This window comes from Hippopotamus amphibius, chromosome 1, assembly GCF_030028045.1.
Source record: "Hippopotamus amphibius kiboko isolate mHipAmp2 chromosome 1, mHipAmp2.hap2, whole genome shotgun sequence".
NCBI classification, from domain to species: Eukaryota; Metazoa; Chordata; class Mammalia; order Artiodactyla; family Hippopotamidae; genus Hippopotamus; species Hippopotamus amphibius.
In genome coordinates this window covers 222,923,320-222,950,492 of record NC_080186.1, presented here as the reverse complement: position 1 = coordinate 222,950,492, position 27,173 = coordinate 222,923,320, and the positions used below count along the sequence as shown (strand labels likewise).

Below are 27,173 nucleotides of genomic sequence, written 5' to 3'. Positions count from 1 at the left end.
ATGCAGGAACAAGAAAAAGAAAACTGGATTTGGTTTTATAGTGGAAAGGGACGTTTTTACAGAACTTGATGATCGGCTCTTATTCAGCAAACCCTGGTCATACCTTTTCTGATGAGAAGTGTTCAGCATTTGTATTATATTTTTTCATATAATGTTTATGATATTTTTATATTTTTAAAATTTCTTCTTGGCAATCTGATACACTGATCATTGCTTACATGGCTCCAGTGCCTGGCTCCCTCACCACCACTCATTAAGTGCAAGGGGTGCATTCTGCTGGGAACCAGAGAGGTGGAAGGGCTCAGGGCATGCCCTGCCCATGAGGCGTGTGCAGTGGGCGGTGTGGGGCAGGAGAACCAGGTGTGGGCTCTTCCACTGGGCTCTGTGACCTTGGGAAAAAAGAATCTCAGTGTCTCTGAATCTCTTTCCCTTATCTCTAATTAAAGAATAATAATCCCTTCCTACTTCGTAAGGTTTAAAAACAAAATACCCTCATGACATGGTTGTGAAAAGAAAGTAAGAGAATATATGTGAAAAATGCTTTACTATTCACAATGTTCTTTTAAAATGTTCAGTGGCATTGTGAGCCTCTTAGAGATAAAGATATAAAAGCCAGTGCTGAGTTGTGTTAGAAGGAGTGGAAGTGGATTCAAACTTAGGTGGCTCAAAGGCTCCAGCAGCTCCAGTGATCATTGTGGCCCTGCGTCCACTCTGCATGTGATGTAGAAAAGGATGGAAAGAACTTCAGTGAAAGATGAACTCCCATCATGTTTGTTGCCCCTTTCCTTTGTACGGCATAGGAAAAACGAAAACTTTAGCCTCGCCGTACTCAGTTTGTAAAGAGAAAATCCCATTCCAAACAACTTTCCATGTCAGGCCTTTTATACTTAAAAGTTGAATTTTCAGTTTAAAGAATAATTGAATGTCAGTCTCTAATATCAGATAAAAGCTTATTTTTAAAGTTTTGGCATTTGCATGTAAAACATATAATTTATTTTTTCAGAATGAAAAAAAAATTTCTCTTGTTCAAGCTCAAATCCCACTTCCCTAAAATATTTTGTTACAATTATGACATTAAGTTTGGGATTATATGTTCTTAAATATGTAAAGAACTCTAAAATCAAGAATAGTAAGACTTTCTGATACAAAATTGGAGGTAAGACATGAACAAATCATTCTCTAAAGAAATACAAACGATCAAAAATAAATGAGACAAAATCCAGCTTTGTTAATAGCCAAAGAACAAAGGTTAAAACTTGATAAAACTTTTTCCTATAAAATTGGTAATTTGTTTAATGTTAATATTCAATTCTGACAAGCCTGTGCTAAGATAGCTACTCATGTGCTACTGGCAAGAGTATAAATTGACACAAACTTTCTGGAAATGAGTGCATGCATGTGTACCAGCAGTCTTTAAGAAGTTCAGCTAGACCCTTTGGTACAGTATATTGAATCTAATTAGGTAATCTAAGGAAAATGTCAGAGGTTAGGACAGTGATTCATAGATAAAGGTATTTATTTCAGCTCTTACAAGAATTACAAAATAGAAAACAACAGCTATAGGGAAATAGTTAAATTTTGATTCACCTATCTCATGGAGTATTTTTAAATAGCCAGCAAAAAATATGTTCTTAGGAAATATTCAATGATGAAGGGCAAGTTTTTCAAAGTTACGAAATGTGAAGTGAAAAAAAAACCAACAGAAAACTAAATATTAGATTAATTTAATTGATTTAAATTATTTATAAAGTACATCTATATATATATATATATATATATACATAATTTATACATGCCTGATAAAAGACCAGCAGGAAATGTACAGAAATATTATCAGCATTAGCTGGGTGGTAGGCTCCTCAGTGATTTTTTTTAATATATATACTTCGCTATTTTCTTCTTATAATGGCATGTATTACTTCCCAAGTTGGGTGGGGAGGTATATGTTGATATAACAACTCTGTTTTTTCAGGTTCCAGACCTCACCTTACTCAACTCCCCATCTCTGAATACCACTTAGAGCTGAGTTGCTAGGCATCTTCCAGGCATAGGCCTTTTAAAAGGCCCTTCTCCTTATACTTCTTGTCTTTTTAAGGGAGTTAGAGCCATCTGTGACTTTGAAAGGACATGTTTCTCTCCTGGTTATTAAGAAATTCAAGAAGAGGTCATTGATATGGGAGTGAATGGGGAGGGTCCTACCCACCTGCCCAGGGCACCCCTCAGCCCAGCCTCTGACTCCGCCCTCAAATCCATCCCCAGGGCTTTCCCAGCCAGCCCCTATTCCAAGTTCAAGTGGAAGGACACAGAAACCCACCAGGAATGACCTCACCATGCCTGACCTGGAAAAACAGAGGCTGTTTCATACCTGCTGGCATAAACTTTCCAGCTCTGCATGCTTACAGGCTTTCTGGTGGTAGAAAAGGAAGCTTTAAAAATAATTTTTAAAAGTCTCATTCAGTTTTGCTGCTTTATGATTTCTAAGTCAAAGGAAAAACACCAAAAAGAGAGAAAAGAAAAATCAAGAGCAGAGAGCCCCTGGGCATGTTTATACTTAATACATATGGATGATGATAACTGTTACTTATAGAGTCCTTTCCATGTGTTACCTCGGTGCTAAAGGCTTTACAGAGTCTATCCCCTTGATCCTCAGATGAGCCCTAGGAGACAGGTGTGGCTCTCCTTTTAGATGGAAAGCAAGTGCTCAGGTCACAGGCTTGGATTTGAACTCAGCTCTGTGGAGTCCAAATCCCACACTTTTAAATCCCATTTTTTTTCCCACCCAGTTTGTCAGGACGTCACTGCTTTAAGGGGCATTGACACAGGGAAGCCTTTTGTATGTCCGTCCTTATGAATCTTTATTTGTCTTTGGATCTCCTGTCTCTGCTCTGATCTCGTTTCATCACAGCATTTCCCTTTAACACCACCTCATTTTTTACAGAGTGGGAATAAGGTGTCAATCACGACCACCCCGTTTGAAAACACATCAATCAAGACGGGTCCCGCCAGGAGAAACAGCTATAAGAGCCGGATGGTGAGGCGGAGTAAGAAATCTAAGAAGAAAGAAAGTCTAGAAAGGTGAGTTAGAGCTGTCCTCTTTGTGGGTTTCGTGCATCCCACACTGAAGGACAGTTACTGCGTACTTAATTTAAATGCTTGCCCCATGGTTCACATGTATTTATATATTAGAGTTTATATTCATTCATAACAGCATTATTTTTCATAGTGAAAAGATTTATATAGTTACACTGTAGAAGAATTTAGATTGCTTTTTCTCATGTGTGAGAACCATGGAAAGCCCTTTGCTTCTCCTTAAGCCTCTAGACTTCATTTCAGTTGAGCTGGATTTGGGGAACTGAAACTTCAGGCAGTGTTTAGCATTATATCTATATTTAATAATGTCCTTTACATTATCTAAAAGCAAATATTTGCTATTTTCTAATGGCAGGTATTCTAAGATAAGTAGATCTTTAAAGCATCCAAATAAGCCTAGAAATAAAAAGGCTTTGTTTTACTAACTGAAAGTCTAACTTGGTTACACGTTTGCACTGTGGGGGGGCACCATGAGTATCATATCATTTTGTGCCCTGTGTAGACACCAGCAAGGGGTGTGTGTGTGTGTGTGTGTGTGTGTGTGTGTGTGTTTCTGGTGAGGATGTTTCTTGCCACACTATTGTCTAAATGTGCTCCCTGCATGATGTCACAGCGTCCCTACTTAACCCACTTGGATTCGGTGTGTTGGATCACATTATGAGGATTTTTGATGATAGGAAAGAAAAACTAGCAAATGGAAAAGGAATGATTATTAACTCCGAGAAAGACAAAGTTATACAAGAAAGGAAAATAAAATTATGCTTTTCATGGCCAAGCTGTGAATAGTATTTAGCATGTAAAATAAAGAAAGCATCAGCCTTTTTTTTCTAACCAAAATGTTGGTTTAGCTCTTCTGGGAGGAATAGAAACAGGGAAGTGCTTTCGATTAGAAGGTGGAAGACGTTGTGTAAGAGCTCCATTCTCATCCTCTGTGGTAGGAAATCAACAGATAATTTCTAAAATTGAAAAACTAAAAAAACAGCGTAAGCACATTTCATAGAAATATAGAGACAAATAGGAAAAGCAGCAACTGAAAGAATAGAAAGTGGTTTCTCTGGGGATTGGAAAAAAGGCAGAGCGCACAGAGTTGCTATTTTTCATTATAAGTTTATAAAACTATTTGACTTTTTAACTCAAGTACATTTATTACTGTGACTAAAATTACACACATAAACACACATACATTCTGAGATCCTCCTTTTTTTTTTAATGTGAGCTTTATGTTTTAATTGTGGTTTAGGTGTTCTGTATTATAGAACACACTCCTTCAAGGGGTAGCAGAGTATAAACTTTGTGCCTCAGTTTCTGGGGGTGAATCAGGCCTGCGTGATGGTGAAGGAACTCTGTATAGCTGCCTGCACTTCAAAGCCACCTGAAGCTGTGCTTTTTGCTTTAAGATGTGCTTGCTGGACACTAAGAACACATTTGCGTCTGCTGCCCTGCTGATGTGATAAGCTTCAGTTCACCTTGCTGGGTTTTTCTACATAAGTGTACAGCCTCCGCGTACATTAGTAATATTCAAGAGCTCACAGTGGAATAAGCAGAGCAAACAGCCCCTCGGAGATAAAGCCGCTACCCAGTGTGTCACCATTAAAGAATTCTATATCCAAGATGATGATTTCTCTTCCAGGGATTTACTTTGTATTATCTCGTGATTAAACTGTGTCCGTGTGTTTGGGGCTGTGTACTCAGAAGCTTTCAGGCAAAAACAGGTGTCCTCGAAAACCTGACATATAAATAAATGAATATATTTTTATTACGTATTTTCCCTATTTTCACAACTCTTCTTAACGTGCTCGAAATTAAGAGAAGAGAGCTTCCATTGTGTATTATCAAAGTCATAAAAAGGTTTTGAATATGAGAGTGGGATACTTCTCTTTAAAAGTATCTGCATCCTATCACCGCCTCTGCCACAGAGGTGTGTGCTGAATGCACTGGTGCGGTGGGGAAGGAGGAGTGCTTTTGAATGTAGAATCTGATCCGTTTTCTCCTGTTTCCACTCTAGGAGGAGATCCCTTTTCAAAAAACTAGCCAAGCAGCCTTCTCCTTTACTCCACACCAGCCGAAGTTTCTCCTGCTTGAACCGATCCCTGTCATCGGGGGAGAGCCTCCCAGGGTCCCCCACTCACAGCTTGTCTCCCCGATCCCCTACGCCCAGCTATCGCTCCACCCCTGACTTCCCATCCGGTGAGTGTCTCCTCGCCTCGCAAGAGTTGAGGGGTCACCATCTGAGATCCTGGAGGACAGGCTTATTCCTGCCTCAGGAAAGAAGGTTGAGGATGCAATTGACAGAGAACAGGACTTCCAGGAAGGTCAGAAGATAAAGCTGCTCAGTCCACTAAAAAAGGCAGGACGTACTGTGTCAACCCTTGGTGTGGGGAGGTTTATCTGAAAAGCATTTATTCACTAGGCTTAGACGCTGAGACAATTTGCTGACCTTTACCTGACCTTATTGACAGCAGCTAGGTCTGGAAGCATGGAAAGAGAAGAGAAGGTGGCTGTTACTCACAGCAATCTGTTTTCCGTCCACAGGTACTAACTCCTCCCAGAGCAGCTCCCCAAGCTCTAGTGCCCCCAACTCCCCAGCAGGATCCGGACACATCCGGCCCAGCACGCTCCATGGTCTGGCCCCCAAACTCAGCGGGCAGCGATACCGGTCCGGAAGGCGCAAGTCAGCAGGCAACATCCCGCTCTCCCCGCTGGCCCGGACGCCCTCTCCAACGCCACAGCCCACCTCCCCTCAGCGGTCACCGTCCCCTCTGTTGGGACACTCCCTTGGCAATTCCAAGATCACTCAAGCCTTTCCCAGCAAAATGCACTCCCCGCCCACCATCGTCAGACACATCGTGAGGCCCAAGAGCGCAGAGCCCCCGCGGTCTCCACTGCTCAAGCGCGTGCAGTCAGAGGAGAAGCTCTCTCCCTCCTACAGTGGTGACAAGAAGCACCTGTGCTCCCGCAAGCACAGCCTGGAGGTCACCCAGGAGGAGGTGCAGCGGGAGCAGTCCCAGCGGGAGGTGACCTTGCAGGGCCTGGAGGAGAACGTGTGCGATGCGCCCGCCCTCAGCCGGGCCAGGCCTGTGGAACAAGGCTGCCTGAAACGCCCTGTGTCCCGGAAGCTGGGCCGCCAGGAGTCTGTGGATGAGCTGGACCGAGAGAAACTGAAGGCCAAGGTGGTGGTGAAGAAACCCGACGGGCTCCCGGAAAAGCAGGAGTCCCGCCAGAAACCCCACGGACTTGGCAGCGATTTGGAAAATCTCTCTGCTTTTAGGCTAGACGAGAGGGAGAAGAAAATCTATCCAAAGGCTTCAGAGAGGTCAACTCATTTTGAAAATAAAGCCGCGGTGCCGGAGAGCCAGGCCCTGGGCAGCCTGTTGAAAGGTGCCCTCCACAAGCAGGCCAGCGTGCGTGCCAGCGAGGGGGTCACCTTGGAGGGGGCAGCAGCACCCGGGGACCACAGCCAGAGCACCTGTGACCTCAGACGAGCCTCGGCCCACAGCACCCTCCAAGACAGCCTCTGTCATGCCACCCGCAGGTCCACCTCCGGGAAGGGTGACAACACAGAGAAGGACCCCCAGGCCAAGGAGGGTCTCCGGTGTGAAAAGTTAGACAGCAAGCTGGGCAACATCGATTACCTCCGAAGGAAGATGTCCCTTGAAGACAAAGATGATGGCCTCTGCCCTGCGCTCAAGCCCAAGATGACACCTGGTGTCCAGGAGTGCCAGCCGGGGAGCCCAGGCCGGCCGGCGGGAGGGCAGCAAGAGGCCCCGCCCGCCTCTGAGAGCCGCGCGCCGTTCAGCAGCAGCACCCACGCAGCTCAGCTCAGCGCCGTCTCCTGTGTGCCCCTCAAGGCCCTTTCTGGCCGGGGGGACGGCGGAGCGGAGAAGCCGGGCTTGGCCGCTCCAGAGTCGCCTGTCCGGAAGAGCCCCTCTGAGTATAAGCTGGAAGGCAGGTCTGTGTCATGCCTGAAGCCCATTGAGGGCACTTTGGACATTGCTCTCCTGTCCGGACCGCAGGCCTCCAAGACGGAGCTGGCTTCCCCAGAGTCTGTGCAGAGCCCCAGCCCGGGCAGTGACGTGGGGCCCCCTGTGCCACCGGGTCCCCCCAGCAACTTGGGGAGAAAGGGAGAGGCTGCGGGTCAGAGGGAGGGCTCCCCTGCCAGCTTCAAGAGGAACAAATCCTACCTGCTTGAGCCTCGGTTCTCACCACCCAGCCGGGGTCTGCAGAGTTCACCAGCAGCTCCCCTGCCTGAACCAGAGCTGAGGCTAGACTGGAAGGTTTCCTGCACGGCCAGGACCCCAGCAACCATCATGGAAAGCCACCCCCAGTGGGGAGAGGGCAGCCCCAGCCAACACCAAGATCACTGCCCTGATGTTAAGTTCCTTCCCTTCCTGGGGCAGAACCTCCAAGGCACCGACCCATCTAGATTACGCAGCCTGCTCCCACCTGAAGGTTCCCCTTCGCGGGAGAAGCTGAGTGGGAAGGAGTCATCCGAAAGGGGCCCTTCCACAGCCAGAAGTGAGCGGTCAGCTTCAAGGGCTGATATCGGCAGAGACGCCTCCAAGGAGCTGTATCCACTAGAAGCTGCTAAAACCAGTGACAACTCCAAAACCCTCCCTGCATTGGGGAGGACCCGCCCGGAGGTCTCCACCCAGACCCAGACCTTGGAGAAAGCACGTGGGGCTTATGCGAAAGCAAACCCCAAAGACGGCCGAGATGAGGTGAGGCCAGTGGCCAGAGAGGACTCCTTTTTGCACTCTGTAGTGGCTCCTTGTGAGCGGGAGCTGGGCAAGGGAAGGAGTGGTCTGGAATCGAAGCTGGAATCCATTCCTGCCAGGTGGTCCATGGAGCTACCCAGGACAGAGAGTGAGAAGAGTGAAAAGCTCTCCAGTTTTCGACCTGTGCAGAAAGACAGTCCCAAGGAACCAGAAAGGAAAGAACAGCCCCTGCAGAGGCATCTCACCAGTAGCTCTCAGCCTTCACCCACCACCAAGGAGCTCCCCGAAAAGCTCTCCAGTTTCCAATCTGTGCAGAAAGACGGTCGCAAGGAACCAGAAAAGAAAGAACAGCCCCTGCAGAGACATCTCACCAGTAGCTCTCAGCCTCCACCCAGCACCAAAGAACTCCCCGAAAAGTTCTCCAGTTTCCAATCTGTGCAGAAAGACGGTCGCAAGGAACCAGAAAAGAAAGACCAGCCCCTGCAGAAGCATCTTACCAGTAGCTCTCAGCCTCCACCCACCGCCAAAGAGCTCTCTGAAAAGCTCTCCAGTTTCCAATCTGTGCAGAAAGACGGTCCCAAGGAACCAGAAAAGAAAGATCAGCCCCTGCAGAAGCATCTTACCAGTAGCTCTCAGCCTCCACCCACCACCAAAGAGCTCCCTGAAAAGCTCTCCAGTTTCCGATCTGTACAGAAAGACGGTCCCAAGGAACCAGAAAGGAAAGACCAGCCCCTGCAGAAGCATCTCACCAGTAGCTCTCAGCCTCCACCTACCACCAAAGAGCTCCCTGAAAAGCTCTCCAGTTTCCAATCTGTGCAGAAAGATGGTGCCAAGGAACCAGAAAAGAAAGACCAGCCCCTGCAAAAGCATCTCACCAGTAGCTCTCAGCCTCCACCCACCACCAAAGAGCTCCCCGAAAAGCTCTCCAGTTTCCGGTCTGTACAGAAAGACGGTCCCAAGGAACCAGAAAGGAAAGACCAGCCCCTGCAGAAGCATCTCACCAGTAGCTCTCAGCCTCCACCTACCACCAAAGAGCTCCCCGAAAAGCTCTCCAGTTTCCAGTCTGTGCAGAAAGATGGTGCCAAGGAACCAGAAAGGAAAGAACAGCCCCTGCAGAGGCATCTCACCAGTAGCTCTCAGCCTCCACCTACCACCAGAGAGCTCCCCGAAAAGCTCTCCAGTTTCCAATCTGTGCAGAAAGATGGTCCCAAGGAACCAGAAAGGAAAGAACAGCCCCTGCAGAGACATCTCACGAGTAGCTCTCAGCCTCCACCCAGCACCAAAGAGCTCCCCGAAAAGCTCTCCAGTTTCCAATCTGTGCAGAAAGACGGTCCCAAGGAACCAGAAAAGAAAGAACAGCCCCTGCAGAAACATCTCACCAGTAGCTCTCAGCCTCCACCCACCATCAAAGAGCTCCCCGAAAGGTTCTCCAGTTTCCAATCTGTGCAGAAAGACAGTCGCAAGGAACCAGAAAAGAAAGACCAGCCCCTGCAGAAGCATCTCACCAATAGCTCTCAGCCTCCACCCACCATCAAAGAGCTCCCCGAAAAGCTCTCCAGTTTCCAATCTGTGCAGAAAGATGGTCCCAAGGAACCAGAAAGGAAAGAACAGCCCCTGCAGAGACATCTCACCAGTAGCTCTCAGCCTCCACCTCCCACCAAAGAGCTCCCCGAAAAGTTCTCCAGTTTCCAATCTGTGCAGAAAGACGGTCCCAAGGAACCCGAAAAGAAAGACCAGCCCCTGCAGAAGCATCTCACCAGTAGCTCTCAGCCTCCACCTACCACCAAAGAGCTCCCCGAAAAGTTCTCCAGTTTCCAATCTGTGCAGAAAGACGGTCCCAAGGAACCAGAAAAGAAAGACCAGCCCCTGCAGAAGCATCTTACCAGTAGCTCTCAGCCTCCACCCACCATCAAAGAGCTCCCCGAAAAGCTCTCCAGTTTCCAATCTGTGCAGAAAGACAGTCGCAAGGAACCAGAAAAGAAAGAACAGCCCCTGCAGAGACATCTCACGAGTAGCTCTCAGCCTCCACCCAGCACCAAAGAGCTCCCTGAAAAGCTCTCCAGTTTCCAATCTGTGCAGAAAGATGGTGCCAAGGAACCAGAAAGGAAAGACCAGCCCCTGCAGAAGCATCTCACCAGTAGCTCTCAGCCTCCACCCACCACCAAAGAGCTTCCTGAAAAGCTCTCCAGTTTCCGATCTGTGCAGAAAGACGGTCCCAAGGAACCAGAAAAGAAAGACCAGCCCCTGCAGAAGCATCTCACCAGTAGCCCTCAGCCTCCACCTACCACCAAAGAGCTCCCCGAAAAGCTCTCCAGTTTCCAATCTGTGCAGAAAGATGGTGCCAAGGAACCAGAAAAGAAAGACCAGCCCCTGCAAAAGCATCTTACCAGTAGCTCTCAGCCTCCACCTCCCACCAAAGAGCTCCCCGAAAAGCTCTCCAGTTTCCAGTCTGTGCAGAAAGATGGTGCCAAGGAACCAGAAAGGAAAGAACAGCCCCTGCAGAGGCATCTCACCAGTAGCTCTCAGCCTCCACCTACCACCAGAGAGCTCCCCGAAAAGTTCTCCAGTTTCCAATCTGTGCAGAAAGACGGTCGCAAGGAACCAGAAAAGAAAGAACAGCCCCTGCAGAGACATCTCACCAGTAGCTCTCAGCCTCCACCCAGCACCAAAGAGCTCCCCGAAAAGCTCTCCAGTTTCCAATCTGTGCAGAAAGACGGTCGCAAGGAACCAGAAAAGAAAGAACAGCCCCTGCAGAGACATCTCACCAGTAGCTCTCAGCCTCCACCCAGCACCAAAGAGCTCCCCGAAAAGCTCTCCAGTTTCCAATCTGTGCAGAAAGACGGTCGCAAGGAACCAGAAAAGAAAGAACAGCCCCTGCAGAGACATCTCACCAGTAGCTCTCAGCCTCCACCCACCACCAAAGAGCTCCCTGGCCTGGCCACTCAGCAGCATTGCATTCAGCACAGCCACCCTGCTGGCTCTCTGCTGGGGAGCAAGCCCTGCATTACAGACTCCAGCCTGGGCCTCCAGGACCCTCCCAAGCCCGCTGCTGTGCACGGTGAAAGCAGCAGCCACAAGCCCAGGTCTGGCCCCGACCCGGGCCTTGCAAAGTCTACGCACCCACACCGGCCCCTCTCCTCCCAGAAGCCGAGCGTTGAGGCTGCAGTGGGCAAAGAGCCTGTTGCTCAGCCCCCCGGCACAGAGGGGAAGGGCAGCAGTAAGGGTGTGTCAGAGGAGTTCCCTGCGCTTCCAGGTCCCCGGGACACAGCCCGCCATGTGATTGGCCAGGCAGCAAGTCGGCCCTCAGTCCCCCTGCACATGGAAGCAGGTCCTCTAGACACCAAACTGAGACCCACCAGTGGTGGGTGTCCCCCAGAGGATCTGGAGAAGCCCGCGCCTCCGCCACGGCAGGGGCCCCCAGGGCCCAGTGAGTCGGTGGACCAGAGAATTCCCACTGTTGGGGAAATGCAAAACCCATCTCCGAAGGCCCCAAAACCATCCACTGTGAAAGATTGTCCCCCTCTGTGCAAACAGACAGACAGAAGCCCGAGTCCGCTGGCCACCAGCGCCGAGGCTGGGACGTCTGAAGGCAAGAAATGCACCAAAGCACTTTACGCCCCTGCGGACGGCAGAAAGCCGGGGGCCAGCCTTGACCAGGCACAAGGTGGGGCCGGGCCCAAGGGCACGGAGAGCCTGGCAGCAGCTGCTGGGAAGGGCTCTCCGGAGGCCAAGGGGCAAGGGCCTGGCCCCCAGCAGCCACTGACCGAGGCGGGCAAGCCCAGCGGCATGAAACGGTCGCTCTCGGCCACAGCGCAGAGCTCTTTCCGCTGCGCTGCCTTCCCCGAGCAGTCTCTGAGCTACTCCTCTGGCTTTCCCGAGGCCAGACCAATAGTTCCAGAGACGTCTACCACCTGCAGCAACACCTCCTCTGCCAAGGCTGGCGGGGCCATGGCTGAGCCCCCAGCCTCCAGCAGCAGGGACCATCAGGGGCCCCTGCCTGGGGGGGATGGCAGAACCCGAATGACGAAGAGCGACTCCTTGCCGTCCTTCCGCAGCTCAGCCGTCAGCCTGGAGTTCCAGCGCCCCAGCCCAGGTGTGACGGGGGGCGCCAGCCAGCGGGACAAGGCCCTCTCGGGAGCAGCCGCTGCAGGAGAAACCAAAGGGAAAGAGCCAGCCCCCGCCCAGCCAGCCCAGACTAGGAAACAGAATGTGGGCAGAGAGGTGACCAAGCCATCCCCCACTGTAAGCACTGAGCGGCCCATCGCACTTCCTTCTGAGAAGGACGCCGGGGCGCGACAGAGGCGGGGAAAAGAGAGTTTGCGCGGCAGCTCCCACAAAAAGGCCTCATGATGGGGCAGGCCCCGGGCGGCACGGGGGGACCCAGCCTGCGTGTGTAGCTGCATCTTGACTACCTTGGAAACCAGCACTGTGGGAACCCCCCCCCCCCACCCCAGGCAGAGCCTGGAGTCTCGTTGAAGAAGAGGGGAGAGAAGAGACAGAGAAAGAGGAGACCTGCTTCCAAATGCCTTCCCAATTGGAACCGGTAAACTGTTACCAGATAGTGTTTGTACCAAAAAAACAAAACAAACAAAAACATCTTTTCAGTTGAGGTTGAGGGTTGTTGAGGAGAAAGATTTTCTCTGTAAATATTTAGCAATGTGTTTGGTTTGGGATGTAGAGTCGATACTTTGCTGCTGATGGCGTCGTTTACTACACCTTTTTTTTTTTTTAATGAGATTTTTGCGCTACCATTGATCATAATGCGGTAATGAAGCAGAATGGTTAAACCTGGGTATGTGTAAAAGTCTAGATACACCCATATCTGTGTATATACACATCCACCCACATCTTGGTCTGTGGTCGAAAAGAATATTTCAAGGGTACATTTTTCTCTGTAAAAGCATTCTAAGTCGAGTTGATGGTGAAAGAAAGCCCCAAAATACACTAGATTGTTTTTATATGTATTTTTTAAGCAGAGATTTTGATAGTACTGTATCTGGCTACTTATCTTTCCAGATCTAAAGCAAGAGCTACTCGAATCACTGCATTTGGAACCCTCCTTCACCGAGGATGGCCACAGCAGATGGAGCTAGCCATTTGCATTTCACGGTCATCCTAATGGCCATTGTGATCCTGGGCCCAACTGTCTGAAAGGCCAGTTGTCCTTGTCTGTGGGTGTGTGTGTCGGCTCTTCACCGTAGGCAGAGTGGGGGCTGTGAACACACGTAGACTTTATTTCTGTTTTCTTGCTTTTCCTTTTCACGCTCTTAAACTCAGGCCTTTATGCTATGAGTCACTAGTCCAAGAAGCACACATTTTGTAATAGTTCTGCACCAGCCCTGCTGTTGAACACAAAGGAAAATTACTGGCCGTGCACAAATCTGCTAGTACTTAGGTTGAGTAATATGCATCAGGCGTTGGAAGAGGTTTTAAATTTGCTTTTTTGAGGAAAAGGGAGGGAGGGGTGTGGATTTTGGCATCATAGCATATATTTTAAGGAATAATCAGGACATCAGATACATTTCAATACATAGCAGGGGCCTTATGTTGTAGATGAAGCTTGCTGTTTTTAGCAAGTTCCTGGGTTTCACATTCATTTCTGATGTATCAAGTAGCTCCATACATTTCATAACATGATCTCTTTATTTGTATGCAAAAAAATACTGTATTAATAAAGAGGAGCATTTTTGTAACAAAAAGACTTGTTGGAGCTATTTGGTGCTTGAATGTGACTGTCCTTTTTACTTTTGCTAAGCCTTATTTAAATTTTGTATACCATGGAATATGTAGAATTTGTCCAATCATTTTAGTGCTGAGGGGGTCTTTTTCTTTGTTTTTTGTTGCAGTTTTCCTGGTGGCTTGTTTTGTATTGTTAGACGGCACTTGCTGACATAAGTACTAAGGCACTAAGAGAAAATACACACAGAGAAGTATTTATAAGATGCTTGGGATCTGTAGCAGGATTTTTTGTTTTATAAGAGAAAAAAAATTACCAGTAAATACTAATCCAGCACCCAACCCGCCTCGGGGATGTCTTAGTATCTTCGGGCTATAAAATTGTTCACCTAAGCACAGCATCGTCTTACAGCCCTGTGGATTATAAATCGTGTAGCGAGGCTGTAAACTCCACTCCAAAAACAAAGGCATAACTTAACCCACTGCCCTGGTTGTCCTTCATTGTAAAATGAATTGGCAATGGCAAAAAAAAAAAGAAAAGCAAAGAAAAAAGTCTCCTCCCTGCCCCAAATTTTTTTCCCGTGAGTTTTTAGCCAGTCCCCATCAATATGTCGTGAATTGTAGAAGAAACAAATATTTTGAAAGAACTTGAATGGGTTTCAGAAATGGTCTCAATATTTATAATTCATACCTGCATTTGGCAGTTGTCATAACCCGATCCTTCTGCACCCAGACATCTAGACAGGTCTATCGGGGAGGTAGTTTATGGTTTACAGCCTTTGCTTTTTAACTGTCAACTTTCCTTTAAAGCACAACTAGCTGCTTGTTTACAAATGATATTTTTTAATGTATATTTTGTATAGTGTATTATCATTTTTGCCAAATATGTTTTTGCATTTTGGATGGCTACAGAGTACCTAAGGTTGCATTCATGTAATACCTGTTTGTTGTTGTAAACCTCTCCAGTCAGCTGGTAGAAATTCTCCTGTGTCCTATTTGGTCGGTCTCCTGTGATTGTAAGATGTGCTCCTCGGTAGTACTCCCAAGCTGTAGATTTACCAGCTTAAAAGTTTGTTAGGATCTGTGCAATAACGTGTTTGCAGTCTTATTTTCTCTAAGAAATTCCCTATGGATGTCATAATTGTTGTATATTGAACAAATATTTATACTTATGCAGTTGCATAACATTGAAATAAAAATTTAGCATGAAAAGATAATGGCTGTTAAGTTTTTTCCCCCATATACACACATACAGAGCATCTCTAATACATTACTGAATGTAACTCTCTGTAATGGAAAGGATGGTTTTCTGCAGATTCTTTTTGGTGAGTAGAATGGTTTGCTCAATTTTTTTAACTTACACAAACATGTTCCATTCTTCAAGATAAAGTCTGCCTTTAGCTCCTTCCTCTGTTTTCTACCTAACTTCTTCCTTTCCTGCAGAACTTACCAGTTTTCACACCATGCTCACCATCTTCCATACAGTCTCAGGAAGAAGTGTCCTTTCTCTGTGACTCTGCCTACTTCAGTTCTCCCAAAACCTTGCTCCATCAATTACCATTGTCTTCTCTCATCTTTCTTTTCCTCCAATCCTGCCTCCTCCCTCATAATTAAAAACATTAAGACCATCAGAAAGGAAGGAAACAACCTAACATTTATTGTCTGCCTACTGTATGTGTACCCTTAATACTGGGCAAGATGCTTTTTAACTACCACCTTATTTGAGCCCCAGCACAAGCCTCAACCCCATTTTACTGATGAGCAGATAGGCCCAGACAGTCCTTGTGACTTGCTTAATATACGCCCTGTAAAGAGAGCTTGGATTAGAACATGGATTTTTCTGGTTCTAAAGCTCTTGACCTTTTTAAACATTACCAGGTATCATGCAATTGAATTCAGACCCAGGCCCCCCTGTGAATGATCTAAGCCTTCTCGTTTTCTCTAAGTTTACATGCCAAAAATTCATATGGTGCAAAATTATAAACCTGATGATTAGTGGGAACCCATGAACCAAGGAAGCTAATCCTTCTCTGTAATAGGGCTCCTTTATTAGTTCTAATATATCAGTAGGCAATTTCCCTTCTAGATTTTTGGTTCACAACACAAATGATACATGAAAAAGCCTAGCTCTATTAACTGTGGAAATTTGCTTACTTCCATATAGGGAGGACATTAAGGCATTCAGTGGTAGGGCAATTCACTCAATGTAATCTCCTTCCTAGCAGGATGTTGTTAACACTTTCCACAACATCATCATTTTGTGTTATTCCTCTCTCTTCCTACCTCGGTGAGTATTATACACATCTCATACATCCAGGAAAGCTGGAAATGACAGCTTTGTTGAACCTTGGTTTTATTACTTTCTGTATACTAAAAGTCAATCAGTCGGCCCAGGTTCAGGTTCCCTGGCAGTTCAGACACCTCAGACCCTGTGCTGGAAGCATCAGCACCGTTCATCATGAGACACATGCAGCAGCATCGCATGGGTTCCTGAGACTGTGCATCGCCATCTCTTATTGCAGGCTGCCGGTGGGGCTGTCAGGCCCAATATGTGGATACAGGCAAGGACTTCGAAAAGGGAATCTGCTCCCAAGACTGAAGTTCCCTGTACACTTTGTGACATGCTGTCGAGTCTGTTCAGATGTGGGGTAAAGAAAGATCTGTTGCATATGGTTACTAGGAATTGCTCCACACAGCTTTACAAAAAGTCTCTTAATATCGTAAAGCTGAAAGACTGTTTTATTGAAGCACTGCCCAGAGATGGCTGTCAGAACCTGGAGGGGAAGAAATGAAGCTGTTTGCAAGGCCTAAAGCAAGCGTGTTGCGGCTACAGAGCCTTCATATGTCAGCTGGCATCGCCGTATCCTCCAGCCCTAACCTGTCTAAATAAAAATCTTTGGCCTGAAAGTTCTGTCCCTTTGGAATACATATACTGTCTGAAACAGGATCTCACTGAAGTGACTTTCCTCGGCTGGAGGCAGTCCTCTATTGGGACGGAGGGACAGCCTCCCACGTCCATCAGTTCATTACCACCCAGTGATGTGAGTCCTAGCTTCTCGGCCTCCTGCCCCTTTCAAGTGGGGATTCTTAGAACAACTATGATTCCCTCTGTCCAGAAGGAAAAGGAAAGAGCAACCCAGGAAGCATGGGTTCAAGCACTGGCATTTGAAATCACAAAGCCTTACAAAAAGGCTGCCTCCTTTTTCAGTACTACCTGTAACTTCTCACTGCCTCTTTATTCTTGTGCCTTTGTGAAAACAAAAAAATCCTTAAAAAGAAAATTTCTGATTCTTTATTGTACAACACATGGCCAATTGAAGGCAAATTAAAAATACAGAAAAGCAAAAAAAAAAGTTTGAATCACTGCATTTCCCCAGCCACTTTGACTCTTCAATTTATACGGATTTTTATTTTACAGGAAAAAATAATGAAATAATAGTGGGTGTGATATTTGGTAACCTCTTTTGCTTAATTTTTTTTTTTAGAACTTTTATTGAGATACAGTTAACATACAATGAACTGCATATATTTAGAGCGTACAATTTGGTATCCCAATCTCCCAGTTCATTCCCCCCCAACCCTCCCCGCTTTCCCCACTTGGTGTCCATATGTTTGTTCTCTACATCTGTGTCTCTATTTCCGTCTTGCAAACTGGTTGATTTTCACCATTTTTCTATAGTCCACATATATGTGTTAAAGACAGTATTTGTTTTTCTCTTTCTGACTCACTTCACTCTGTATGACAGTCTCCAAGTCCATCCATGTCTCTAGAAATGTCCCAGTTTCCTTGCTTTTTACAGCTGAGTAATATTCCATTGTATATATGCACCACATCTTTTTTATCCATTCATCTGTTGATGGACATTTAGGTTGCTTCCATGTCCTGGCTGTTGTAAATAGTGCTGCAATGAACATTGGGGTGCATGTGTCTCTTTTGACTTATGGTGTTCTCTGGGTATATGCCCAGTAGTGGGATTGCTGGGTCATATGGTAACTCTACTTTTAGTTTTTCAAGGAACCTCCATACTGTTCTCCATAGTGGCTATATCAATTTACATTCCCACCAACAGTGCAAGAGCATTCCCTTTTCTCCACACCCTCTCCAGCATTTACTGTTTGTAGATTTTCTGATGATGCCCATTCTAATCTGTGTGAGGTGATACCTCGTTGTTGTTTTGATTTGCATTTGTCTAATAATTAGTAATGTTGAGCAGCTTTTCATGTGCCTCTTGGCCATCTGTATGTCTTCTTTGGAGAAATGCCTATTTAGGTCTTCTGCCCATTTTTTGATTGGTTTGCTTGTTTTTTTGATATTGAGCTGGATGAACTGTTTATATATTTTGGAGATTAATCCTTTGTCTGTTGATTCGTTTGCAAATATTTTCTCCCATTCTGAGGATTGTCTTTTCGTCTTGCTTAGAGTTTCCTTTGCTGTGCAGAAGCTTTGAAGTTTCGTTAGGTCCCACTTATTTATTTTTGTTTTTATTTCCATTACTCTAGGGGGTGGATCAGAAAAGATCTTGCTGTTATTTACATCAAAGAGTGTTCTTCCTATGTTTTCCTCTAGGAGTTTTATAGTGTCTGGCCTTACATTTAGGTCTTTAATCCATTTTGAGTTTATTTTTGTGTATGGTGTTAGGAAGTGTTCTAATTTCATTCTTTTCCATGTAGCTGTCCAGTTTTCCCAGCACCACTTATTGAAGGGGCTGCCTTTTCTCCATTGTATATCCTTGGCTCCTTTGTCATAGATTAGTTGACCATAGTTTATGTCTGTGCTTTCTATCCTGTTCCATTGATCTATATTTCTGTGTTTGTGCCAGTACCATACTGTCTTGATCACTGTAGCCTTGTAGTATAGCCTGAAGTCGGGAAGCCTGATTCCACCAACTCCATGTTTCCTTCTCAGGATTGCTTTGGCTATTCGTGGTCTTTTGCGTTTCCATACAAATCATAAACTTTCTTGTTCTAGTTCTGTGAAAAGTGCCATTGGTAATTTGATCAGGATTGCATTGAATCTGTAAATTGCTTTGGGTAGTATAGTCATTTTCACAATGTTGATTCTTCCAGTCCAAGAACATGGTATGTCCCTCCATCTGTTTGTATCGTCTTTGATTTCTTTCATTAGTGTTTTATAGGTTTCTGAATACAAGTCTTTTACCTCCTTGGTTAGGTTTATTCCTAGGTATTTTATTCTTTGTTTTGCAGTGGTGAATGGGATTGGTTCCTTAATTTCTCTTTCTGATCTTTCATTGTTAGTGTATAGAAATGCAAGAGATTTCTGTGTGTTAATTTTGTATCCTGCAACTTTACCAAATTCATTGATTAGCTCAAGTAGTTTTGTGGTGGCATCTTTAGGATTCTCTATGTATAGTATCACATCATCTGAGAACAGTGACAGTTTTACTTCTTCTTTTCCAATTTGGATTCCTTTTATTTCTTTTTCTTCTCTGACTGCTGTGGCAAGGACTTCCAAAACTATGTTGAATAGTAGTGGCGAGAGTGGACATCCTGATCTTGTTCCTGATCTTAGAGGGAATGCTTGCAGTTTTTCACCGTTAAGAATGATGTTTGCTGTGGATTTGTGGTATATGGCCTTTATTATATTGAGGTAGGTTCCCTCTATGCCTACCTTCTGGAGAGTTTTTATCATAAATGGGTATTGGATTTTGTCAAAAGCTTTCTCTGCATCTATTGAGATGATCATGTGGTTTTTATTCTTCAGTTTGTTAATATGGTGTATCACAATGCTTGATTTGCGTATATTGAGGAATCCTTGCATTCCAAGGATAAGCCCCACTTGATCATGGTGTATGATCCTTTTAATGTGTTGTTGGATTCCGTTGGCTACTATTTTGTTGAGGATTTTTGCATCTAAATTCATCGGTGATATTGGTCTCTAGTTTTCTTTTTTTGTAATATCTTTGTCTGGTTTTGGTATCAGGGTGATGGTGGCCTCATAAAATGAGTTTGGGAGTGTTCCTTCCTCTGCAATGTTTTGGAAGAGTTTGAGAAGGATGGGTGTTAGCTCTTCTCTAAATGTGTGATAAAATTCACCTGTGAATCCATCTGGTCCTGGACTTTTGTTTGTTGGGAGATTTTTAATCACAGTTTCAATTTCATAACTTGTGATTTGTCTGTTCATATTTTCTATGTCTTCCTGATTCAGTCTTGGAAGGTTATACCTTTCTAAAAATCTGTCCATTTCATCCAGGTTGTCCATTTTATGGGCGTATAGTTGCTCGTAGTATTCTCTTACGGTGCTTTTTATTTCTGCGGTGTCTATTGTAACTTCTCCTATTTCATTTCTAATTTTATTGATTTGAGTCCTCTCCCTCTTTTTCTTGATGAGTCTTGCTAGAGGTTTATCAATTTTATTTACGTTCTCAAAGAACCAGCTTTTAGTTTTATTGATTTTTGCTATTGTTTTCTTTGTTTCTATTTCATTTATTTCTGCTCTGATCTTTATGATTTCTCTGCATCTACTAACTCTGGGTTTTGTTTGCTCTTCTTTCTCTAGTTTCTTTAGGTGTAAGGTGAGATTGTTTATTTGGGACTTTTCTTGTTTCTTGAGGTAGGATTGTATTGCTCTAAACTTCCCTCTTAGAGCTGCCTTTGCTGCATCCCATAGGTTTTGGATCGTTGTATTTTCATTGTCATTTGTCTCTAGGTATTTTTGGATTTCCTCTTTGATTTCTTCAGTGATCTCTTGGTTATTTAGTAGCATATTGTTTATCCTCCATGTGTTTGTGTTTTTTACAGTTTTTTTCCTGTAATTGATTTCTAATCTCATAGCGTAGTCGGAAAAGATGCTTGATACGATTTCAATTTTCTGGAATTTACCAAGGCTTGATTTATGACCCAAAATGTGATCTATCCTGGAGAATGTTCCATGTGCACTGGAGAAGAATGTGTAATCTGCTATTTTTGGATGTAATGTCCTCTAGATATCTATTAAATCTAGCTGATTTATTGTGTCATTTAAAGCTTGTGTTTCCTTATTAATTTTCTGTGTGGATGATCTACCCATTGGTGTAAGTGGGGTGTTAAAGTCCCCCACTATTATTGTGTTACTGTCAATTTCCTCTTTCATAGTTGTTAGCATTTGCCTTACATATTGAGGTGCTCCTATATTGGGTGCATATATATTTATAATTGTTATCTCTTCTTCTTGGATTGATCCCTCGATCTTTATGTAGTGTCCTTTCTTGTCTCTTGTAACATTTTTTATTTGAAAGTCTATTTTATCTGATATGAGTATTGCTACTCCAGCTTTCTTTTGATTTCCATTTGCATGGACTATCTTTTTCCATCCCCTCACTTTCCGTCTGTATGTGTCCCTAGGTCTGAAGTGGGTCTCTTGTAGACAGCATATATATGGGTCTTGTTTTTGTATCCATTCAGCCAGTCTGTGTCTTTTGGTTGGTGCGTTTAGTCCATTTACATTCAAGGTAATTATCGATATGTATGTTCCTATTAGCATTTTCTTCATTGTTTTGTTTTTGTTTTTGTAGGTCCTTTTCCTCTCTTATGTTTCCCGCTTAGAGCAGTTCCTTTAGCATTTGTTGTAAGGCTGGCTTGGTGGTGCTGAATTCTCTTAGCTGTTGCTTGTCTGTAAAGCTTTTGATTTCTCCATCAAATCTGAATGAGATCCTTGCTGGGTAGAGTATTCTTGGTTGTAGGTTCTTCTGTTTCATCACTTGAAGTATATTTTGCCACTCCCTTCTGGCTTGCAGAGCTTCTGCTGAGAAATCAGCTGTTACCCTTATGGGAATTCCCTTGTATGTTATTTGTCATTTTTCTCTTGTTGCTTTTAATAACTTTTCTCTGTCTTTAATTTTTGTCAGTTTGACTACTATATGTCTTGGCGTGTTTCTCATTGGGTTTATCCTGCCTGGGACTCTCTGTACTTCCTGAACTTGAGTAGCTATTTCCTTTCCCAAGTTAGGGAAGTTTTCAACTATAATCTCTTCCAATATCTTCTCAGGTCCTTTCTCTCTCTCTTCTCCTTCTGGGACCCCTATAATGTGAATGTTGGTGCGTTTAATGTTGTCCCAGAGGTCTCTTAGGCTGTCTTCAGTTCTTTTCATTCTTTTTTCTTTATTCTTCTCCACATCAGTGATCATCACCATTCTGTCTTCCAGGTCACTTACTCACTCTCCTGCCTCAGTTAACCTGCTGTTGGTTCCTTCTAGTGTATTTTTCATTTCAGTTATTGTGTTGCATATCTCTGCTCTTTAATTGTTCTAGGTCTTTGGTAAACTTTTTGATCTTTGCATCCAGTCTTTTTTCAAAGTCCTGGATCATCTTCACTATCATTATTCTGAATTCTTTTTCTGGAAGGGTGCCTATCTCCTCTTCATTTAGTTGTTTTTCTGGTGTTTTATCTTGTCCCTTCATCTGGTACAAAGTCCTCTGCTTTTTCATTTTCTTTATCTTTCTGTGGCTGTGGTTTTCAGTTCCAGAGGAGGAAATACTGCTGATACTGCTTGATACTGCTGTCTGCCCTCTTGTGGAGGAAGCTATCTAGGAGGCTTGTGTGTGCTTCCTGATGGAAGGGACTGATGGTGAGTAGGGCTGGGTGGGCGGAGTTTAGTAAGACTTTAATCTGATTTGGTGGGCGAAGATCAGTAAAACTTTAATCTGCTTGTCTGCCAATGGGTGGGTCTATGTTCCCTCCTTGTTTGATGTTTGGCCTGAGGCTACCTAGCAGTGGAGCTTACAGACTCTTTAGTGGGGCTAATGGCAGACTCTGGGAGGGCTCAGGCCAATAAGCACTTCTCAGAATCCCTGCTGCGAGTGCCCCTGCCTCCTCAGTGAGCCATAGCCGCACCCCACCACTGCCAGCAACCCTCCAGCACCAGCAGGTAGGTCTGATTCAGTCTCCTATGGGGTCACTGCTTCTTCCCCCTGGGTCCTGGTGAGCACACTTTTTTGTGTGCCCTCCAAGAGTGGAGTCAATGTTTCCCCCAGTCCTATGGAAGTCCTGCAATCAAATACCACTGGCTTTCAAAGTCTGATTCTCTGAGGATTCCTCCCCCCGTTGCTGGACTCCCAGGTTGGGAAGCCTGACGTGAGGCTCAGAACCTTCACTTTAGTGGGTGGACTTCTGCAGTATAACTGTCCTCCAGCTTGTGAGTCACCCACCCAGCATTTATGGGATTTGATTGTAACGCAACTGCGCCCCTCCTACCATCTCATTGTGGCTTCTCCTTTGTCTCTGGATGTGGGGTGTCCTTTTTGGTGAGTTCCAGTGTCTTTGTGTCGATGATTGTTCAGCAGTTAGTTGTAATTGCAGTGCTCTTGCAAGAGGGAGTAAGCACACGTCCTCCTACTCCACCATCTTGATCCGTCTCCCTCTTTTGCTTAATTTTAAATCAAAAATATATTTCAATGTTTATGAATATACTTCTGCAATATTATTTATAATGGCCACATGGCATTTCGTGTTAAGGATGTGCTGCATTATTTTCTTGCACGCGCGTGCGCACATGTAGAGAGCCTCAGATGCAGACATTTGAGGTCATCCTACTCTTCAGTTCCTGGCTCATCAACCTTGGCACCAAGGTTCGTGCACCTTTTCCCTACATTCCCAACCAGCCTCTTCTCCTAGTCCGTGGGCAACTATGTTAATGGTTTGTTTCTGTGTTCTTAAAAAACATAGGTATCATTGTTCTGTATGCATGTATTTTTAATTTATAAAAATCATGTTAATATGTCATTCGGGGTTTTTTTTTCCATCAAGCTCTATATGTTGGTTCACAAACTGGTTCTCAACATAGAAGACAAGGAGAGACTGAAGAAAGAGGCAGTCCCTCCAGAGTGGTAGGTGGCAGGTTTAATAAGCAAGGGAACTTACATTCGAGGCTTATCTTGGGCAGCCACAAGATGAGATCTCTACACCCACCTGCCAGGATCTTAAAAGTTGATGTGGAGGCCTTACTGGGGTTCAGTCGTGTACACCATGCGGATGGTCTCCTTGCTCTCTCAAGGCCTCATCCTTGAAAGTGGCTCCCACTGTGGGAACACCACATGTGCTTTACAAAGCCAGGGGAGGGCATGAAGAGACTCCAATTGCCCGGGTCCAGCTTTCAGGTCAACTGGCTATCATGTCCTCTCCATGATCTCCTCCAACACTATATGCTTAAGATTCAACTCCCTTGCTGTAGCTGTATCTAATCCATCGCTTCTGGCTGCTGTATGATACCCCATGGTGTGCATCCTATGTTTTACCTGCCTATTTTCCTAGTGATGAACACTCCAGTTGTTTTGATCTTCCACTTCCAGAAATAATGCTACACTGAATATCATTGTGGAAATGTGAAATTTTCTTGGAATACACATCGAGCTCGAGATTGGTGGATCATGTATTTAATTGGATGAATTTTTGCCCCATTGTCCTAGAATAGCTGCACCAGTCTACACCCATAAGCTGTGCATGCAGTTCCTATAACCCCACATCCCACCTACACTATTACCCAGCTTCCTCTTTTTGCCAGACTAACAGATATAAAACTTTATCTCATTTTAACTTGCATTTCTTTAATTCCTGATAGTATCAGCATGCTTATGTCGTTATCCCACCCGAGAAGATAGAATGCCTTTCCCTACCTTATTTAATCATTTATCTCTTGTTGGATATTTAGGTTGTTTCCAAGGACAGGAGAAAGAGAAAAAGGGCTACCCAAGCTGTTTAGAAAGCCCATGAACCTACATGAATGGAGAAGGGGAAGATAGATGAATGCTCAGGTGACCCCCCCGTCTTCTACTTACCTTTGCAGGATCTAGTATCATGTCTTGAACAGCCTACTGTTTAGAGAATATTATCTAAAGTTGGGAGGAAAGGTGGCGAGAGGTGGATGTTCAATGTAGTTCACTGTTTAATCTTTCACGAGCAACAATTGCTTTTAAAAACCAAATTTAAAAATAGTAGATTAATCCTTTCCTTTTTCAAGACCCACCGTATTCAATAAGTGATTTCAAATTGTCACTAGCTGGGATGGAGTGGGGGTAGGTGGGAGAGCAGGGTAGTTGAGGAGCAGAGGTTTGTGGCCTGGCAGTGATGGCAGAAGAGACTAAAGAGCTGCTTGCCCAGATACCTCACCCTCGGATTGGAAGGCTCCTTAACCCTTTTTTCCCCATCTTGTTGGGAAATGCCTCTCACAGGACATGGCATAGTTCTTCAGCTCATTTGACTCATGGAGCCTAACACATGTTTCTGTTACTGTTTGATAACGTTAAAAAAAAAGGGGAAAGATTTTACATGAAATCATTTGGCTGAGAGTCCAAGGCCAACCCTAGTCTAACAGAATCCCAATGTCTAGAGGTGGGGCACAGGAATCTGTTTTGTAAGGAATTCCCAAGATGATTCTGTTGATAAACCAGCATCCAGGAGCTCTGGGAGCCACACTGGGCTGCTCATTCCTCTGCAGCCTTCAGACTAACGCCAGCCACACTAGGCATCCTAACTCTTAATGTATCGAGCAATTGATTCTAGCTCAATACCCAGGAGCCCCCTGGTCGTGATTTGGTTAGAACCAACCACACCCTCTTTTGCTGTAATTCAAGTTAATTTTCTCTTCAACATTCAGAGCAGAGAGAAAGCAACATCAGCCACCCTTCTTGCATCCTATACTAATATATGAAAACATTATAAAGCCATTTATTTCATACTTTTGTAAACTTCAAAGTTGCAAGCAGCACTCATTGGGGAATTAGACAAGTGGAAATAAAATGACAGCTTCCCGTCCTGACATTTTACTTAGATACATAGATAATGCCTGTGTTTGGGTCTGTGCTGTGCTCAGTTAACAGTGATGGCTGCTGGCACAGGGGAAAGGTATAATTTGCTCCCAGTTTGTGGGAGTTGCAGCTCATGCAGAGCGTCCTTTGTGATGGAGGCTAGTCGGTTTTTATGGACTTCAACGCTATTTGCTTCAGTACACTTTGAAATGCAGGGTCACTCACTGAGCTACAACATGCAATAATAACACATTTTTATAGGAGTAGCTTGTCAGAGCAGCAACAGCATGCGATACATAAAACCAATAAACACACCATGTCTGCAGAGTCTATCCTAGTAACCAGGATAAAGCAATAAAATTGACAGCAGCCATCAAAAAGCTCCTTTTCTGACTTTGTAAGGTGAATTTACTGTTGCTTAAAACAGAGGAGCTGTCACAAAGCCCTAGATCAGTGCTTAGTTATGGAGAAGCACGTGGCATCGCATGGAAGGGGCCTGAGACATGAAAGCAAGATGGGTAATGACATATCGCTAGGGCTTGGGCCCCTACAGTCTTTAGTGAGATGCAACCTGCATCAGAGGTGCTCTGTAGGATGTTTCTGTTTTTCCAAGTTACACGTTAAATATTATGGAAGACAGTGTGTCTAGGGAGTGGTAGGTCAGCAATTAGTATTTCCTGTCTGCAGCTTAAATTCTTAAGGCATAAAGGACCTTAAGTTTGCTAGAACATACAGGGAACTCAGTGGTTTGATGCTATCAGACTGGGTTCTTAGAGTGTGGATTTTCCCTACTCTCTGATAGGACAGAAGGAAGGAGGGGAAGGAAAGCATGAAATAAGTATTAAAGGAGGGAGAGAAAGAGGGAGAGAAAGAGCTAAGGAATGAAGGAAGGGAAGAAACAGAAAAGAAAGAAAAAGAATAGAGAAACAAAGAGAAAAGGGAGGGAGGGACCAGTGAGCATGGTTTTGGCAATTTCATGGTCGCCATCAGAAATACCTCCCAAAGTTTCCAGAGCTGATCATTGAATTTGCTACAAGCAAATGAACAAAATTAACAAGACGCAATGTAGGTCCTGCAGCATTCCTGTCTGAGTTCCCAAAGGTGAATGCTTCCCGCAGAGCATGCCTTGTGGATGGGGGCGAGTCAGAGGGAGGTGTGCTCTCTGACTTGGGAGGGCTGGCTGCCTGACCTCAAAAGACTCCCTAGAATGAGGGGCCTTTCCTGTAGCAGCAGTTAGGAAGCTTCCTGGAAGAGCACCTCCTCAGCACAGGCCAAGGCAGCCGTGCCCACTTCTGCGTTAAGTCTCTTCTGAGCCCAAAACTCATTAGGAAAAGGCCTTGGTCACTGTTTACTCAAGGCCAATAACAACCCAGCAGTGGCTTGGACGGCCTTCTCAGAGTGATGCCCTACCACCCTAGGTCCCAACATCCTCATATTTCCAGGCACTTTCTCCTTTAACACCCATCCATAAATGACTGCCTTGCCAGTGCTCCCTCAGGAAAGCTGAAGAAGACTCCCTTCCTGGGTACCCGTTTTCCCAAATGCTGGTATTCAAGATAATTAAAGCCGTGTGATGTTTCATTTCATTAGCAGAGTGGTGCTCTGCTTGCCCTCTCTCACCAGGCCCAGGCCGCCTAGCACTCAGAGAGCGTTGGTACCCATTCATCTCTGCCACCTCTTGGCTTCGAAGGAAGGTTGCCTTTGAGCCCGGCATCTGGGAGTTAGCTGAGGATGAAGGAACAAGGTGTAAGATTTGAATATGTCTTCCTGTTTCCAGAAGCTAAAGGGGAAAGAGATGGGACATTTTGGATTAAAGCTGAGATAATGTGCCTGCTAATAGGCCTTCAATAAACTGTGGCCTGGGAATCCCTACTTTTTACCAGTTCTCAGGGCAGGGGCAGGGTGATGGGAGTGAGGCACCCACCTTGGGCTCCAAATTTAAGGGGGCACCAA

General features: G+C 45.1%; 1 protein-coding gene across 14 annotated transcripts in view; it reads left to right on the top strand.

Annotated features, from left to right (window-relative positions):
• The window catches only part of MAST4 (microtubule associated serine/threonine kinase family member 4), a 554,707-nt gene extending 539,777 nt beyond the window's left edge, over positions 1–14,930 (top strand). For 6 of the 14 annotated variants that reach the window (XM_057742087.1, XM_057742070.1, XM_057742078.1 and 3 more), the window contains 3 exons: positions 2,939–3,075; positions 5,096–5,277; positions 5,623–14,750. In XM_057742087.1, the coding sequence (XP_057598070.1) occupies positions 2,939–3,075; positions 5,096–5,277; positions 5,623–12,155 (6,852 nt within the window). In that variant the 3' untranslated portion in view covers positions 12,156–14,750. Of the gene's footprint in view, positions 1–2,938; positions 3,076–5,095; positions 5,278–5,622 lie in introns of all 14 variants that reach the window. The other 8 variants (XM_057742007.1, XM_057742123.1, XM_057742017.1 and 5 more) reach the window with 5 other exon arrangements.
• The last annotated feature ends 12,243 nt before the right edge of the window (positions 14,931–27,173 follow it).